At 40.9% G+C, this 19,208-nt stretch overlaps 1 protein-coding gene across 2 annotated transcripts; it reads right to left on the reverse strand.

Moving 5' to 3' along the window:
- Window positions 1-3,993: 3,993 nt before the first annotated feature.
- Window positions 3,994-19,185, reverse strand: Lrrc34 (leucine rich repeat containing 34). 2 transcript variants are annotated; one of them, XM_090344109.1, is made up of 11 exons: window positions 19,014-19,183; window positions 16,849-16,963; window positions 15,745-15,866; window positions 15,577-15,641; window positions 14,817-14,900; window positions 12,514-12,642; window positions 10,927-11,022; window positions 8,470-8,624; window positions 7,958-8,113; window positions 6,654-6,780; window positions 3,994-4,205 (listed from the first exon to the last, which is right to left on the reverse strand). In XM_090344109.1, the coding sequence occupies exons 1-11, from the start codon at window positions 19,096-19,098 to the stop codon at window positions 4,002-4,004; spliced, it is 1,338 nt and encodes a 445-aa protein (XP_090200235.1). In that variant the 5' UTR covers window positions 19,099-19,183; the 3' UTR covers window positions 3,994-4,001. The 2 variants fall into 2 exon arrangements, with proteins under 2 accessions (XP_090200235.1, XP_090200273.1); XM_090344147.1 differs by lacking the exon at window positions 10,927-11,022 and having other exon boundaries at window positions 19,014-19,185.
- Window positions 19,186-19,208: the final 23 nt, after the last annotated feature.

Genomic DNA, 19,208 nt, shown 5'->3' on the forward strand with positions numbered 1-19,208 from the left:
AGAAAGCTATACATGTGCTTACCTAACAAGTACAAAGCCCTCGGTTCAATTCTTAGTACCACATACATAGAAAAAGCTGGAAGTGGTGCTGTGGCTCAAGTGATAGAGGTTTGGCCTTCAGAAAGTTTAAAGACTTCTCAGGCCCTGAGTTCAAGCCCCAGGACTGGCAAGGGGGGAAAAAAGCCATTTATGTGTATTTAGTTAAAATACTGGGTTTAAATAAAGTTTTTATAGTGTTCAGCTAATTTATTCTGGTTTAAATTCTAAAGGAATTTATTGGAATGTTAAAAAAATTTAAAAACAATAGACTAAACATTCTTTTAAAAAAAAAGTCAAGGACTTTCACTACAAAAAAGCATATGAGAAAATGTTCATCATCCATGGTCAGAAAGGAAATGCAAATAAAAACAACCCTAAGATACCACTTTACCCCAACAAGAATGACCAAGATTTTGAACTTAGACAATGACAGATGCTGGCAGGGTTGTGGAGAAAAAGGAACCCTACTGCAGTGCTGGTGGGACTGTAAACTAGTTCATTCACTCTGGAAAGCAGTGTGGAGGTTTCTTAACTGAAAATTGACCTTCCCTACAATCCCGCCATAACACTTCTGGGCATCTACCCTGAACATTATAACCCAAGATATAAGGACACCTGCTCAGCTATGTTTATCTCTGCACTATTGACAATAGCCAGGCAATGGAAACAATCCAGATGCCCTACTGCAGATGAATGGATACAGAAAATGTGATATATATATATATATATATATATATATATATATATATATATATATATGCGCAGTGGAATTCTACATAGCCAGTAGACAAGATAAACTAATGGCATTTGCAGGGAAGTGGATGAACCTAGAGCGAATCATGTTGAGTGAGACAAGTCAAGACCAAAGGAACAAAAGGTATCCTTAATATGTGGCTATTAAATCCAAATATATATATATATATTTTTTTAAAAGTTGTATACCCAATGCTATGGACATGGTATTGGAAATATAAACACAACTACATAGTTATAAAAACTTACGACTATAATGTTTTATATAGATTAATATATACCTATGACATACAAAACCCTCAGCCTAATTTTCATTATGTTCTAAAATCTAAGTGCCAGTGATTGTATATAGAGTTTCCCTTCTTGAATACCTGTTTGTTAAACAGGTCATTTTAAATATGATGTAAAAAAATCAATGTTAAATTCTTTAAAGAAAAAAGTCAAGGACTGACAAAGGTCTTATCAAAAGGAGCGAGGCATGAGTGGCTCACACCTGTAATTCTAGCTACTCAAGATGCTAAGATCTGAAGCTAGTGGTTCAAAGCTGACCTAGGCAGAAAAGTCCCAGTGAAACTCTTCAATAAACTATTCAAAAAACCAGAAGTGATACTGTGTCTCAAGTGTTAGGCTTAGGGACAGTGCTCTGGCCCACAACTAACCAAAAAAAAAAAAATCTGTCAAAATGGAAAGTTAAATCTTAATCCAGACATCTTTAGTCATTTTTTTTAAAAATACTGCTACATAATCCCAGTACATGGGAGGTTAAAGCTGGAGGATGAGCATTTAAGGCCAGCCTGTCGTCATAACGTCTCAAAACATCTATAGTGATATATTGTGTGAGGGCTAGCATTCTCAATTTCCTATAACAAGCTTTAACTTTGCATAAATTATTTCCAAAATACTGTTTTTAGTATTGTTTGGTAGACCTGGATTAGCTAAGATTAATAGTACTCTTTTTTTCCCCACCCCTAGGGCTTGAACTCAGGGCCTGGGCACTGTCCTTGAGCTTTCTCAAGGCTAGCGCTCTGCCACTTGAGCCACAGTACCACTTCTGGCTTTTTCTGTGTATGTGGTACCAAGGAATCAAACCCAGGCTTTTGTGCCTGCTAGATAAGCGGTCTACCACTAGGCCACGCTCCCACCCCCAACCACCTTTTTTTTTTTTTTTTTTTAAAGCTCTTAACATTGATTTTTACATCATATTTCAAATGTCATGTTTAACAAACAAGTATTCAAGAAGGGATTCTCTATATACAATCACTGGATCATAAATTTTAGAATGTAATTAAAATTAAGCTGAGGTTTGTATGTCATAGATACATCAATCTATATAACATGTCTATAGAGTCTATATCCAATCATATATTTTTATGTCTATGTAGTTTATATATCTTAAGACTACGTCTTAGAGATATAACACCCCTTTTTAAATCACCTCTGCTGAGGTAAATTTAAATTCATATAGCTTCAGTTATATTTCTTACTATATGCTCTTCCAGAATTATATAAAAAGGAAGCCTAGAGATTGAAGTGTCTTTTATTCTTCCCATAATGATGTTACTAATCATAATATTCAGATATTTTACTTGTACTTGATCATTCTAGTACCATAGTGAGCATTTTTACAAAGCCATGTTCTGCAAAATATTTTTCATTATTTAAATAGAATTTCTGTAAGTCTTTTTAGAATGCTGAATATTTTCCGGAGGAATTTCTATATGAACTTCCTTTTGTATTTGCATTAGATTTTTATGTCTTCCAATAGTTGCTCAAAGGGGTTTCTGTTTATACAATGCATTTTGATCAACGACAACCCTTTTTTTTTTTTTGCCAGTCCTGGGGCTTGAACTCAAGGCCTGAGCACTGTCCTTGGGCTTTCGCAAGGCTAGAGCTCTACCACTTGAGCCACAGCACCACTTCTGACTTTTTCTATGTATGTGCTGCCTAGGAATGAAACCCTGATCTACATGCATACTAGGCAAGCACCATACCACTAGGCCAAACTACAGACCCATCAAATAAAGTCTGTTATTTAAGTTTGGACCAGCTTGGACTGAAATCCTATTTATGCTTTCCAAGTGGCTATGATAACCAGTATAAACTACCATGTTCAGTTTTCACTTGTTTAGATGGGGTCACACCAACTTTTTGGGTTGTCCTTGAAACCTGTTACTCCTCATCTCCACCTCCTGAGTGGCTAGGGTTATAAACATGAGCTGCCCGGTAGAATTTTTTTTTCTTTTCTTTTTTTTGTCCGTTGTGGGGCTTGATCTCTGGGCCTGGATGTTGTCCCTGAGCTCTTCAGCTCAAGGCTTCCCCCTTAAGCCATTGCGCCACTTCTGGTTTTCTGGTGGTTAATTGTAGATGAGTCTCAAGGATTTTATGCCTGGGCTGCCTTTGAACCACAGTTCTCAGATCTCAGCCTCCTGAGCAGCTAGGATTACAGAGCCCGGCTCTGGTGGAAATTTCTACAGAACATGGAGTCTTAAGTAGCCAGTTTTTAGTTTCATTCTACTTTTTTTTTTTTTTTTTTTTGCCAGTCCTGGGCTTGAGCTCAGGGCCTGAGCACTGTCCTTGGATTTTCTCAAGGCTAGAGCTCTACCACTTGAGCCTCAGCACCACTTCCGGCTTTTTTTCTATGTATGTGGTACCGAGGAATCGAACCCGGGTCTTCGTGCATGCTAGGCAAGCACTTTAACCACTAGGCCAAACTCCCGGTCCCAGTTTCATTCTACTTTCATACACACATACATGTGTGTGTGTGTGTGTGTGTGTAAGTCACATGTAGTAATGCATCACCCTCAGAGAAAGGTGTGTTTTAAGTGTGTTATTCTGGTAAGCTGGAAAAATTTCTAGTTGTAGCTAAAAATGGCTATTAAAAATACAATTGATAATATATTAAGGGAATGCTTAGTCTTTAGTGAACATACCGTCACTTCTACCTTTTGTCTCTCAGTGGTGTCCACATGTATAGGATATGTCTTCACTGACATATCATCAGGTTCGATTCCTCAGTACCACATACATAGGAAAAAGCCGGAAGTGGTGCTGAGGCTCAAGTGGTAGAGCTCTAGCCTTGAGAAATCCCAAGGACAGAGCTCAGTCCCTGAGCTCAAGCCCAGGACTGGCAAAAAAAAAAAAAAAAAAAAATGATAGTCTCTATAAAAGTAGTAAGACAAATGCATGCAAAGTATTTTAGAATTTATTTTTCATAGGTGTTCACCTACTGGAACAAGAGCAAATCCTGCATTAGTGGTAGGGCCATAAGCATGTCCGTAAGTGGGAGTCCAGTAGTAATGCTTCTTCAGGCCATTGGGCGATTCTGCAAGATACACATGCTCATCCACCACGAATGGCTCAACATCTGTGTTGTCTGCCTGTAGACGGCCCTCTTCAATTAACTCTGAGTACGCCTAGGAGGTTTAGGAAGAACTATGTGATTAAGAATACAATTTTCCATTGATAGTACTTAAACAAATGAAATATTCTCATTTAGCTATGCTATTGGTTTTCTTGGTTTTTTTGTTTTCTTTTGTTTTGGTCCTGGTGCTTCAACTGGAGGCCTAGGTGCTGTCCCACTGTCCCAGAGGTTTTATGTATTTGTGTGTATGTATGTCTATGTGTGTGTTGCTCAAAGCTAGGGAGCAAACCACTTAAACTACAGTTCCACTTCCAGGTTTTTCTTTTCTCCCAGTCCCAGGGCTTGAACTCAGGGCCAGAGGACTCCTCCTTGGGCTTTCTCAAGGTAAACACTCTATCACTTGAGCCACAGCACCACTTCTGGCTTTTTCTATATATGTGGTACCAAAGGAATTGAGCCCAGGTCTTCATGCATGCTAGGCAAGCATTCTCCCACTAGGACAAACTCCCACCTCTCCCGGCCCCCGCCCCCCACCTTTTTTTTTTTGTTAATGGGAGACAAGAGTCTCACAGCTTCTAACTAGAATCCTCAGGCCTTAGGTTCCTGAGTAGCTAGGATTATAGGCATGACTAACCAGTGTCCAGCTGCAAAACTTACTTCTGTTTTTTTCTTTTTTTTTTTGGTGATCCTAGGGCTTGACTCAGGGCCTGGGTACTGTCCCTGAGCCTCTCTGTGTTCAAGGCTAGAGCTCTACCATTTGAACCACAGTGCCACATCTGGCTTTTTCTATGTATGTGGTACTGAGGAATGGAACTCAGGGTTCTGTGCCTGCTAGGCAAAAACTCTTATCTCTAAGCCACATTCCCTGCCCACTTCTAAGGCATGTTTTGTCATTTGTTGGCTCTTGGAGTTGATTCTTTGTACCACTGACTTTATGGATTGATAAGTCTGATAGTGAAAATTCTCAAGTTCCACAAGTGCTCTTAAGAGAAGTTGTAGACAAAATGAGCAAGTTTATTCCTATGCTCTCAAAGATATGATAGAACCTGGTTTGGTAGCATGTGCTGTAATCCCAGAAATGCAGAGGCTGAGGCAAAAGGCTAGCCTGGGATAAAAATACCTGATGGATAAGCAGGAATTCATTCCTTAAAAAAAAAAGTCAGAGCCCCATGTTCAGACATATATCGAGTTTCTGAACCCCTTGAAACAAGTCTACAAATTTAGGCTAAGAAAATCCCATGGCATGTTGGCCTATTAGTGATTCTTCACTTTAGAACGATAGATCCTCTGTGTCTAAGGTGTCTAAGGATACTGAACAAGCATGGCGCTGTCATGGCCAGCTTGCCATTCTGTGAAATAAGGCAGGAATGGAAACACTGAAAAATTCAAGAATTTAGTGTGCTTTCGGTTTAGCTTGACATTACCATTAGTGTCAATGTCAAATGATATAGCTTCTGTAGAATGTACAACTACTAAAGCATATGGACGTTCTAAAATTGTGTCCTAGACAGTAGTATATGCTTTATTATCCTGGTCGCAGTAGGATTTGGGTAAGTCCCTTGGCAAATTCTGAGTATCTTAGCACATTTTTTCTTCTTTCTAAATGAAAGCTGCACTGTGGTTTTTGGTTTTTTGTGTTTTTTTTTTTTTCTTTTTTGCCAGTCCTGGGCTTGAGCTCAGGGCCTGAGCCCTGTCCTTGGACTTTCTCAAGGCTACAGCTCTACCACTTGAGCCTCAGCACCACTTCCAGCTTTTTTCTATGTGTGTGGTATTGATGAATCAAACCCGGTCTTTGTGCATACTAGGCAAGCACTCTACCACTAGACCAAACTCCCGGCCCCTGCACTGTGCTTTTGTTTGTTTTGTACTATCAGTGAATTTCGGAATTTATATGAGCAATATACCAAATGTTTATTTTATAGTTTGTACTATGTCTCTAGTTCCTGACTTCACACAATCCTGAGAAAACATTTGGAGATTTTGTTACATCATATCAGTAGTTTTTTGTTGGCAGTAGCGGTGGGGCTTGAACTCAGGGACTGTTATCCCTGAGCTCATTTGCTCAAAGCTAGCATACTACCACTTTGAACCATAATGCCACCTCCAATTTTCTGTGATTAAGATTCTCATGGACTTTTCTGACCAGGCTAACTTTGAACTGTGATCCTTATATCTCAGCCTCCTGAGTAGCTAGGATTACAGGTGTGAGCCACCAGTGTCAGGCTTTGTGTGTGTGTGTGTGTCTGTGTGTGTGTGTGTGTGTGTTTTAGTTCATTTTTCTTTAGAAGAACTGGAATTGTGTGATTCAGTGAACTTTAACACCAGTATATAGCATGTAATATTTTACTATTTCAACAATAAAACTTTCTCGTAGCTAATTTTTTAGGATTTATGTTAAACTGTGATGTTTTCTAATATTCTGCAACAGTTTCTAAAGTCCCTGTAAATGTCTGAAGTTATAAAGACATCCCTGGAAAAGCTTTTATTGCACAAAACTTACCACACATGTAGCCTCGTCGAAAGTGTTTCCCCAAATATAAATATTACTTAATATAGGATTTGTTTTCATTGAGTCTGAAAGTGCAATAAGTCCTTCTCCGTCTATCTTGTTGCTGACTACTGACAGTCTATAGAAAAACCAAAGATAGTAACATTGGAAATCAGTTTCACAAAACAACACCAACCTTTATACCATTCCTTTCTTATGTAATTCTTAGTATTGTTCTAAACGTTTTAATGTGATCATCGCAATACTGACCATCTAATTCCTAAAGCCCAAGAAATTTAGTTTTATCACTAAATGCTTCATTTATCTAGGAGAACCACCTATCTGTTGAAAATAGACAAGTTTTTCATTTTAAGTTGTTTTGTAAATGCTTAGGAAATTACAGTGCCTTTGCCATGTTGAATGCTTATCGATTTTCTGTTCGAATTCTGCATAAATAAACAATAAGAAATTTTTCATGAATTCTAACAAGAAACTTAGAACTAGTCCATTTTTTCCCCTTGTTTTGGCAGAACAAGGGCTTGAACTCAGCTGGTGTTCTATTATTTGAGCCACTTCCCTTGTCTTACTTTTTGCTGGTTATTTTAGAGATGGAGTTCTTTGAACTTTTCTGCTAGAGCTAGTTTTGAACCCAAGATTCTCTAGATTTCAACCTCCTAAGTAGCTATGATTATAGGTGTAACCCACTGACTTGATTCTAAGGGCTTGTTTTGTTTTGTTGTTTTTGTCAGACATGGGACTTGGTACTCTGGACCTGGGTTTTGCTCCTGAGCTCTTCAGCTCAAGGCTACGTACCACCCTATCCCCTGAGCCACAGCTCCACTTCAGGTTTTCTGACTTTTTAGTGCCCGGGGTGGATCCTCAGATCTCAGCCTCCAGTAGCTAGGATTACAGCAGCGAGCCTGCCTTTGAATCTAAGTTTTTTGTTTGTCTGTTTGTTTTGCCAGTCCTGGTCTTAAGCCCAGGGCCCAAGCACTGCCCTTGGACTTTCTCAAGGCTAGAGCTCTACCACTTGAGCCTTAGCACCACTTCTGGCTTTTTTTTTTCCCTACGTATGTGGTACTGAGGAATTGAACCTGGGTCTTCATGCATGCTAGGCAAGCATTCTACCACTAGGCCAAACTCCTGACCCTGATTCTAAGTTTTAAAAGATATTATACTTGAAAAGCAACCAAAGGTTTTGTATACATATAGTTTAGAGAATGGATTTTCACATTTCATTATTGTAAGAGACTGAGGTTCATATTCTAAAAGTATAAGATTTTGATTATTTTGATTAAATATAAAAGCATACTGACGCTTTAAGACTCCTGTTGTGTGAAGCAAGTGTTTTGCTGAGATGCTTTGCTCCTGCACTTTCTATTCTGTTAAAAGAAAGATCAATTACTTCCAGGGTAGCATTGCTTTTCAGCACAGCAGCCAGATATAGCATTCCATCTTGAGTTATCTTATTGCTGGAGAAGGAAAATATTTAGTAATATTGTAAAATAGGGTAGTGGTCTTTTGTTTATAGCAACAATCAGATACTTGAAAACCTACAATAGTACTTTCAATTTCAGTAACTTCAACTTCCAACAAAGTTGATGAAAATTTACCATAAAATACTCTATTCTTGCTGGCCACCCTTTGAGGAGATAGACTACTGTATGAACTAAATTAATAGACAAGCTTAGGATAAAAGGTTTCATGATGGTTTCATCATCCATCATGAAAATAATGTCTAACAAAAGCATCCCATGTTCTATGACATTTCTATAAATGATCGTCACCTCCGAATCCCCATATTTCTAGTGTGCAAATGACCGTTTACCAGCTGACGTCGAGGTAGCGCAGGGTGCTGTTCAGGTACAAGGCCTCGCACAGCTGCTGTAGGCCATCGTTTTGCATTCCGTGCTTACACAAGTGCAGCTCCATAAGGCAGTGGTTTTCTTTCAACATGTGTCCTATGTGGACAGTAGACTCTTCCTAAAAACACACAATGTGGCTTTAAGTTACAGTTTGGAAGCACTACATGTCTACCCCGAATACATGCTGGGATTTAGATTCGCTTTTTCAGTTTTTAGAAGAGAGCTTGTTATGTAGTCTAGGATGACCTGGAACTCCTCCTGCCTCCGTCTCCCAGGTGCTAAGAGTATACGCATGTGCCACCATGCCACGCACCAAAGATATGCGGCAGATACTTGCAAAATGAAATGACTTGCTGGGTGCTGATGCTTCACACCTGCAATCCTAGGAAACTACTCAGGAGACAGAGATCTGAGGATCACGGTTCAAAGCCAGCCAGCGCATGAAAGTCTGTGAGACTCTCATTTCCAGTTAACCACCAAAACAAAAACAAAAACAAAAAACCTTGGTTATTTCAAAAAGACATCAGAACAGTTGGTTGCATCTTTCACAGTACATGAAACCAACCAGCCTCTCCTCACTGTCAGGTCCTTCAGCTGCGGCCTTTGGGAAGGGGGGGGATTCCAAGATGAAACAGAGACATTTATTTTCCTGATTTGTTTTTAAATATACCCATTAAACCTTCTGCTGTATCTGACTTTCTCTTTTTTGGGGGGGGGGTCATAGGTCAGGGGGCTGTCCCCGAGCTCTTCAGTTTAAGGCTTCTGCCCCCTTGAGCTACAACCTTACTTCCAGTTTTCTAGTGATTAATTATTAGTTCTTTAGTGCCCAGGCTGGCTTTGAATCTTAATCCTCAGATCTCAGTCTCCTGAGTAGCTAGGATTACAGGAGTGAACCACTGTGCCCGGCTCTTACTTCCTCCTATCTTCCCAAATCTCTGATTTTTTTTTTCCTGTACACCAAAAACAATTTAAAACTTTAGAAACTAGGGGCCAGTAGACTGCTTGCCTAGCATACACAAAGCCCTGGGTTCAGATCTTTGGTACTACATACACAGAAATAAAAAGCCCGAAGTGGTGCTGTGGCTCAAGTGGTAGAGCACTAGTCTTGAGAAAGCTCAAGGACAGTGCCCAGGCCCTGAGTTTAAGCTCCAGGACTGGCAAAAATTAAAAAAAAAATAGAATCTAGTTAATTCTAAGCAAAAAGTAGATGTTACTAGTACTTTTTTAGCAAAATAAAATGCTCCAGTGTAGTTTCTGGTAGGAAATCCTCTCGAGTGCCTGTTGTGTTTTCTTCTTCCTTCCTTTTTTTCTTCCCCCGCGCTTCTCCTCTTCCTCCTCCTCCTCCTCCTCCTTCTACTTGTGGGACTTGAACTCTGGGCCTGGGCACTGTCCCTAAACTCTTCAGCTCAAGTCTACTGCCCTACCCCTTAAGCCACAGCACCACTTCTGGTTTCCTGGTGGTTAACTGGAGATTAAAAGTCTCAAGACTGGGCTGCCCTTGAACTGCAATCCTCAGATTTCAGCCTACTGAGTAGCTAGAATTAGAGGTATAAGTCACCATGCCCAGCATTGTGGCAGGTTTTCTAGTCACTAAAAAAAGCCGATGAATGTGGACAGCCATGTGCTCTTATTGTGAGGACGTGCCTTCAGGAGCGCCAGAACTTAGATGAAACCCCACAGCCATAGCAATAATAGCATGTGCACCAGGATAAGCAGACAAACCTGCCCAGCTCAGATATCAGCTTTACCTTCAACTCACTCCTATAACTTCATCTAGCCAAGTCCCAATTTACATCTGTAAAGTAGGGAAATGGTGTTTCCCTCACAGAATCCAGTAAGTTTACAAATATTAAGCATGAACATGTGTACTCATTCAGAACTTCAGTTTCATGAGAAAGGATATGTGCTTGCTGCTTAAATAAGCAACATCAAAGTCTTATCAAGAATTAACTCACAATGGGGCTGAGAATGAGGCGTGATGGTAGAGTGTTTGCCTAGTATGTATGAAGCCCTGGGTTCAATTCCTCAGTATCACATTCCCAGAAAAAGAGGCAAGTGGTGCTGTGGCTCAGGTGGTAATGTGCTAGCCTTGAGCAAAAGAAGCTCAGGGATAGTGCCTATGCCCTAAGTTCAAGCCCCAGGACTGGGGGGGAAAAAAAGGAATTAAGAAACAAGACATGGTGGTACACACCTTAATTCCAAAACGAGGTTTAGGTAGGAAGATCATGAGGCCAGCCATAGTTATATAGAAAACCTGACTCAAAACATGAACATTTGAGAAAGAGTTCTTACAATTTTCAAATGTTTCATTTCTAACTTGTACTGAACTGTCTAAATATGCAAGGGATTCATGTCTCAGACTTCTGTAGGATGTTACTTCAGTCAGGTTATACATTAATATTGTTACTTTGAACACATACCTGTTCACTGTATATTATAGGTCGGTTTAGGTTTATTCCTTTAATTGCTTGGTTTTGAGTTAGGACTGTTGCAAACGCAATCACACTTTGCATTCCCTAAAAACAAGTAAATTCATTAGGGAAACATCACATATAATACAAGTTCCAAGCCTTTGTGATTTGTATTTCAAACGACTCTTCTCAAGTATGAAACTGACCCATACAACCTTGCCAGATCTGGTCTAGAGAGCCTCAACACTTCTACTTCAGCATATTTCCAGTTTGCTAACAGTGTGCCAACATGTCTGCTAAGGCACTGACTTTGCACTTCCTGTGTTTTAGGTTTTTCTGCATGTATGCCAGGCCTGGGGCTTCAACTCATGGCATGGGTACTATTCTTGAGCTTTATTACTCAAGGCTAGTATTCTACCACTTGAGCCACAGCTCCACTTTTGGCTTTTTTTTTTTTTTGGTGAAACTTTTCATTTCTTAAAACATTTCAGTGTTCATGTGTTGGGAGCCGAATGTAGGGTCAGGCTGGCCCATGGATCTGCATCACTGAGTAAGATAACCACAGAAAGAAATGAGCTGTCATGTATGATGTGTCATTGTTTTATCACTCTCTGCTGAGACTTGATTAGCAATGTTAACACCTGACAGATTCTTGTTCTGTAGTGACTATATAAGACTGGAACGGGAGGGAGCTGCAGTCTCAAGCTTATGGCCTTACGCTGCAGTCATGGGCTGTAGCCTTCCCGACCCCATCTATTACTTGTCTTTTCTTTCTCTTTTCTTATCCTCACCCCCTAATCAGGTATCTGGCCTTGCTGCCGGCTGGCTCTGGCATCCATGTATCTCTTTCAAGATATGTAAACATTTCTCATTATCAGACTAAATGTAGGCTCAGGGCTATTTTTACGATTTTAGTTTTAAACCTCTTTCTTAAAAATAAAAAAACAGTGACTGGGAGTTTGGCCTAGTGGTAGAGTGCTTGCCTAGCATGCATGAAGACCCGGGTTTGATTCCTCAGTACCACATACATAGAAAAAAAAAGCCAGAAATGGTGCTGAGGCTCAAGTGGTAGAGCTCTAGCCTTGAGAAAGTCCAAGGACAGTGCTCAGGCCCTGAACTCAAGCCCAGGACTGGCAAAAAAAATAAAAAATAAAAAAATAAAAAAACAAAGCTATACAAGATGAGATAAACTATGTATAAATTAGAAATATTTTTATGATGCAGCATATTTTTGTATGGTATTTACTATAATCTGATTTTATTAAGAGTCTGTACTACTGAAATGAAAAAAAATTTCAGACATAGATTTGTGTGTGTGTATGTGTGTGTGTGTGTGTGTTTGATTTGCTTTGCCTTTCTCTGCAGGTAGTACTGGGACTTGAACTCAGGGCCTCACATTTAGCAGGAAAGAGGTCTAACCTTTAGGCCAGGACTCCAGCTTCTAGCTTGTCCCTTGAACAGTTAGTTCTCTATGCTGATTTCCTACAACGGGGTGTGTGTGTGTGTGTGTGTGTGTGTGTGTGTGTGTGTGTGTGTGTGTGTGTGTGTAAATAGCCCAATGGCTATGTGATTTTCTCATATTACAAATTTACTCACAAGATCACAGTCACCCACGTCTAATTTCTCTAAGGATGAATTAATTTGAAGCATTGTAGCAAAACACATTCCACCTTTATTCTCAATCTTGTTTCCGGTCATTCGCAGGTATTTTAGAGTTTTATTTTTCTGAAAAGGAATAAAAAATATTTGTATCTTTTATTTATTTATGCTTCTAGTCCTGGGGCTTGAACTCTGGGAAATGTCTCTGAGCTTCATTTGCTCAAGGCTAGTGCTCTACCACTTGAGCCACAGTGCTACTTCTGGTTTTGTCTGAGTAGTTTACTGGAGATAAAGTCTCCCAAGCTTTCCTGCCCAGGCTGGCTCTGGACCACAATCCTCACATCTTAGCTTCCTGAGTAGCTAAGGATTACAGGCATGAACCACAGGCAGCTGGCAATTCACATCTTAATCTACAGAATTTTCTACATTAAATGAGTTAGAAGGCAACAATACTGTTTGCAGATTCAGATTTTTTCACTGGAGGCAGAACAGAATATAGTTCAGTAACACTGAACTATAGATAAAACAAAAAGAATGACCAGGAAACAGTCATCCAAGCATAACCAGTGACAAATGCACATTTTAATCAACTTTCCTTCCACTGGAAAATCTGTAAGTCTATTTTCTAAAATAATTACGATGAAATTCATATAACATGTAACCCTTTAAAGTGTAACAGTTCAGTAGCATTTATTACATTCTGTGTCATGTGACCATTGCTTACAGCGAGTTCAAAAACACTTTTCATGGGGTCAGGAGTTTGGTCTAGTGGTAGAGTGCTTGCCTAGCATGCACGAAGACCCAGATTCGATTCCTCAGTACCACATACATAGAAAAAGGCTGGTGCTGTGGTTCAAGTGGTAGAGTACTAGCCTTGAGAAAAGTCTAAGGACAGAGCTCAGGCCCTGAGTTCAAGCCCCACAACAGGCAAAAAAAACTTTTTTCATCTTCTTCAAGCAAGCATTCCCATTCCTAACCTCCTTCCTTCCCTCTCTTTCTCTGTCTCTCCCTCCTCTTATCTCTCTCCTCTCTTCACTACACTCTGGATCAAACTCATAGCTTTATGAATACTCATCAAGTGGGAACACCCCCCCACACATACATACACACACACACACACACACACACACACACACACACACATGCATACTCCCCCAGACATTGGCAAGACTTAATTCTGTTTCTATTCTACTTTCTTGGCAAGTCTCTCAAACAAAATTAGAAATGTTTTATGAACAAATGTTTATGAACAAATATAAGGATAAATATAATGCAAACACTTTTTGTTTTGGCAGTCCTGGGCTTGAACTAAGGGTACTGAGGAATTGAACCCAGGTCTTTGCGCATGCTAGGCAAGCACTCTACCACTAGGCCAAATGCTCAGCAACTTTTTCTTTTTCTTTTCTCTCTCTTTCTCCCTTTCTCCCTCTCCCCCTGCCTCTCTCTCTCTCTCTCCCTTTCTTTTTTCCAGTCCTGGGGCTTGAACTCAGGACCTGGGCAGGTTTTTTAATCACTTTTTCTCAAGGCTGGCTCTCTACCATTTCCAGCTTTTTCTGTGTATGTGGTATCAAATGTGCATGCTAGGCAAGCATTCTATCACTAGGCCACACTCCCAGCCCTCATATATATACATATATATATGTATATATATATGTATATATATGTATATTATTATTTGCCAATCCTGGGCTTGAACTAAGGGTCTGAGCACTGTCCTTGGACATTTTTTGCTCAAGGCTAGCACTCTGCCACTTGATCCATAGCGCCACTTCTGGCCTTTTCTATTTATGTGGTACTGAGGAATCAAACCTGGGTCTTCATGCATGCTATGCAAGCATTCAACCACTAGGCCAAACTAGTGGCCCCCTCGGCCCTGATATTCTTGATTTTAAACTCTAATCAGAATAGCATAGGATGAGTATAAAGATATAGAACAAAAGAAAATAATTGCAAGTATTGCAGAAAAAAATGTTCACATTTTGTTAAACTGACTTTTTCACCTTGGTGTCACATACCTTTAATCCTGGTTACTAAAGAGGCTGAGGTCTAAAGGCTCTAGTTAGAAGTCAGCCTACATAGGAAAAGTTCAGGAGACTCTTACGTTAACTATCAAAAAACTGGAAGTGGAGCTGTGGCTCCAGTGGCACCAGCACTGAGAGGAAAAAGCTAAAGAACAGCATCCAGGCCCTGAGTTCAAGCCCTAGTGTCAACAAAAAAAATTGTTGTTGTTTTTTTTTTTAAAGCAACAAGCAAGAAATTAAAATTCCAAAAGAAATAGTTAGAGGCATATACATACTTACTTGTAGGGCTTTAGCAATCAATTCTCCTCCATCAGACTGAATATCATTAAACATAAGGTTTAAGTAAACAAGAGATGGTTGTTTCTGTAATGAGAGAAACAAAGCTATTACACAGGCATTTTTGGAAATCCAACAATTACACATGTTTTATGTATTTGTGTGTTGACATTGACCTCCACAGATAGTTTTTATAACACAGGAAAATGGAATTCCAGCAAAAGCAACTGACCTGAAGGAAAAAGAGCATTCTCATTTAAACAATGCAACTGTAATACAAGTGAAAGGAAAACACAATCTTCAGTTCTACCAAGTTCTAAGTGTGGTCCTTGGTTTACGAGTGTCACCAGGATATACTAATGTGAAAAAGATGACTGAGTGGCTCTCGGGGCCAGCTCTGCTGAGCCCAACCCTCTGTGGGATTCTATTTATTTCAAGTGTTAGAAATAGAGTCCAGAGTTCCCGCCCCTCAACCCTGTGCATAGTGTACATTTCCTGTAACTGGAAATACGAATGTATTATAGGAGGCTGAGAGTTTGGGCTAGGGGTAGAGTGCTCGCTTAGCATGCAGAAAGCCCTGGGTTCGATTCCTCAGTACCACATACACAAAAAAAGCAGGAAGTGGTTCTGTGACTCAAGTAGCAGAGCACTAGTCTTGGACAAAAAGTGTCCAAGGACAGTGACCAGGTCCCGAGTTCAGTCCCCAGAACTGGCCCCCCCCAAAAAAAGGAAAAGAAAAGAATGCATTGTAGGAAAATCATACCTGCAGCAGTTTTGCAGCATAGTATGCACCAGGACTGCCGAGTGAGTTATATCTAGCATCCACGCCTGGAGGACACGAAGCACAGGAAATGATGCTTTTTGCAGAGAACTCAGGGATGCAAGACAACAGAAAGCGGGGGAAGAAGTAGTAATTCTTAATCAAACATACCAGTAATACATGAATGATTCTTCAGGATTTTGGAAAGGACGCAAAAATCAGCACCTGTGATTCTCTGTACTTGCACTAAGTGGTTGTTACCAGCAATGTTTAATGTGATTCCACTTCTCGTTCTATCATCATACATGAAATATAGCAAATAAGTAAACGAAAACAAAGATGTTAAGATTCAAAGAAATCCAGTGAGGAAGGATTATTTTCTTCATGTACAAATAGCATTTACTGGACCCAAGTATGGAGTAGACTTACAAGTACTTTATGCATTTCCACCAGATAAAAACTACTGGATAGGTGGGTGCTCGTGGCTCACACCTGTAATCCTAGCTACTCTGGAGACTGAGATCTGAAAATCACGGATCAAAGTCAATCAGGGCACAAAGGTCCGTGAGACTCTTATCTCCAATTAACCACCAGAAACTGGAAGTGGTGCCGTAGCTCAAGTGGTAGAGTGCTAGACGAGCTGAAGAGCTCAGGGACGGTGCCCAGGTCCAGAGTTCAAGCCCTATGATCAACCAAAAACAAAAGAAAACAAAGCAAAAATTAACTAGACACTCTAGACTTAATATTCTCTTTTAGAGACACATACACACAAAGAATCCCCACTATGTACATAAAAACACCAGACACTGATGAACTGGCTAAGTTCACCCAGCTCAGAGGTGTTAAAAGACTTAAGGTGCCTGTTTAGGGCTCTTCATCACCTAGAAGACCCATCTAACCACGGAAATGTCCAAGCTGGGCACTGGTGTCTCATGCCTATAACTCCAGCTGCTCAGGAAACTAAGATCTGAGGATCATAGTTCAAATCCAACCCTAGCAAGTCTGTGAGACCCTTGACCTTCAATTAACCTCCAAAAAGTTAAAAGGAGAGGTGTGGCTCAAGTGGTAGAGTGCCAACTTTAAGTGGAAAGAGTTAAGGAATAGCACCCAGGCCCTGAGTTCAAATCCAAGTACCAGCACACACACACACACACACACACACACACACACACACACACACACACACACGTCTATTACCAACCCATTTTCATGTCTCTAAAATCACTGACTTGTCAGTATTTTCAGAGATAGTCATCAAGAATTTGCCTTCCTTACCCCTCCTTCATTTCTTCATCCACTTGTTGGAGAATGTACCCTATGAAAGGATTGACCTTCTGTAATCTTTCCATACACAGATTATAATACTGTTCCTTGAGACCAGATGCAGATCCTGAAGGTTTCAAAAAATAAACGCATTCATCATAATACACCAAGTATTGAAGTTTGATATCAACCACTACAACACTGCTATTAAAGAGATGTGTGTGTGTGTGTGTGAAGATGGTGAGAAAAAGAAGAGAAAAATAAGGGGGGAAGAGGGCTGGTAGCCTAGTGGTAAAGTATTTGCCTAGCATGCATGAAGACCCGGGTTCAATTCCTCAGTACCACATACATAGAAAAAAGCCCGAAGTGGTGCTGAGGCTCAAGTGGTAGAGCTCTAGCCTTGAGAAAGTCCAAGGACAGTGCTCAGGCCCTGAGCTCAAGCCCAGGACTGACAAAAAAAAAAAATGGGATAATCAAAATGCTACTCTGAACATGAGGGTCACACCCACAAAGGTGAGCCAACCCTGCCTGGCTCCAGGCAGCACTGAAGGATACGGAAGAAAAGGTAGCCACTATTACGTGCAAAGCTTAGTCGCTAAGGAAAATGATATGCAGATCATTAAATGTGAAATAAATTTAAAATATTTTGTGTAAGATCATGGAGGGTTTTTTTTTTTTTTTTTTTTTTTTTTTGCCAGACCTGGGGCTTAACTCACGGCCTGAGTGCTGCCTTTGGGCTTTTTCAAGGTTAGAGCTCTACCCCTTGAGCCACAGCACTATTTCCAGCTTTTTTCTATGTATGTGGTACCAAGGAATTGAACCCAGGTTTTTGTGCATGCTAGGCAAGCACTCAACCACTAGGCCAAACTCCCGGCCCCAACTCAAGCTTTCTTAAACTAGCTCCAAATAAAAGCAATTTTACCCAATAATCTAAGTCCGAAAGGATCTGAAAAATTGCCTAATCCTGTAGACTTGGTACCCTGTGTACCACCCCAGGCATCTGAGGTCTGTCTCATTAAAGCTCTGCACCAATCTCCATTTCATTTTCCTAAAGCTGACTTTTTTTTCTGGATAGTTCTTAAAAATGAGAGACAATGCAGGAGTTGAGATCTCCTTTCTTTGTTGTGCTTGCATTTCCTTTTAACAGTGCTAGTGTTCTCAACCATTTCCTATAGGGCCCAAGTTTTCTGGGGTGGAAAGTTATGGTGTTATTTTTCTTTTTTCTTTCTTTCGTTCTTTCTTTCTTTTGGGGAAGGTCATGGGGCTTCAACTCTGAGCCTGGGCGCTGCCCCAGAGCTCTTCAGCTCAAGGCTACTACCCTACCCCTTGAGCCACAGTCCCTCTTCTCCTTTTCTAGTGATTAATTGGAGATGAGAGTCTCATGGTTTTTAGTGCTCACAATGGCTTTCAACTGTGATCCTCAGATCTCAGCCTCCTGAGTATTTAGGATTATAGGCATGAGCCACCACACCCGGCTATACTGTTAACTTTTCTAAGAAGCATGGTCCCCAGTCTGTGTTCTCTACTTTTTGTGTATGTCTCTTTAAATGTCTATGACCTGAGTTCTGGATTTTTAGAAACGGGCTTGTCTTAAATGTCACCATCTCAGAAAAGTCCTTTGCTGAGTGGATTCTATCCTAGGTGAATTAGAGAGTTTGCAGGTTGAGGGTGAAAGGAAATAAATTTACATTTTAATATACTAACTTTAAAAAATAAGTTAGCTGAGCACATGTGGCCCATGCCTACAATCCTAGCTACTCGGGAGGAGGCTGAAATCTGAGTGTCATGGTTCTAAGTTAGCCTAGGCAGGAAAGCCCATGAGTCTCATAGTGGAGCTGTGGCTCAAGTGAGAGCCAGCCTTGATGGAGCAAAATAACTAAGGGCTGGCGCCCAGATTCTGAGACCCGTAGGGTATAAAAATAAGCAAATTAAAATCGATTCTGCAAAGTTCAGTGTCCAAAAGAAAATATGCATTTATCAAAACTCCTAAAGAAGCACAACTGAGGACCCCGTGTCCTCCCTCTCCTCAGGCCCTGAGATGGACACGGCGGGCGCGCACACCGTCGACCCCGCTCCAGGCCGACCCCGCCCGGCTTCGTCCCAAATTCTCCCCAAAGCCTGGACCGGGCGGAGCGGCCGGCGCCTCGCGGGTGTCCTCCGGCAGGAGTCCTCCTTACCCGTGGAGAGCGAGGCGCCGAGGAGGGCCTGGGTGAGGGCCGCAGACCGGGACTTGCCCTCCTTTTTCTTCCCGCTTTTCCGCATGCCGGCTTCACACTGCCGGACCGCAACGGCGACCGCGATCGTGCTGCCATGGCGACCGCACCCGCGCCGTCCGACCCGGGGCGACCCAAGTTCCTCGGCCCCCCTCTCCC

Source organism: Megascapheus bottae, chromosome 1 (genome assembly GCF_031878675.1).
Source record: "Megascapheus bottae isolate mThoBot1 chromosome 1, mThoBot2.hap1, whole genome shotgun sequence".
Taxonomy (NCBI): Eukaryota; Metazoa; Chordata; class Mammalia; order Rodentia; family Geomyidae; genus Megascapheus; species Megascapheus bottae.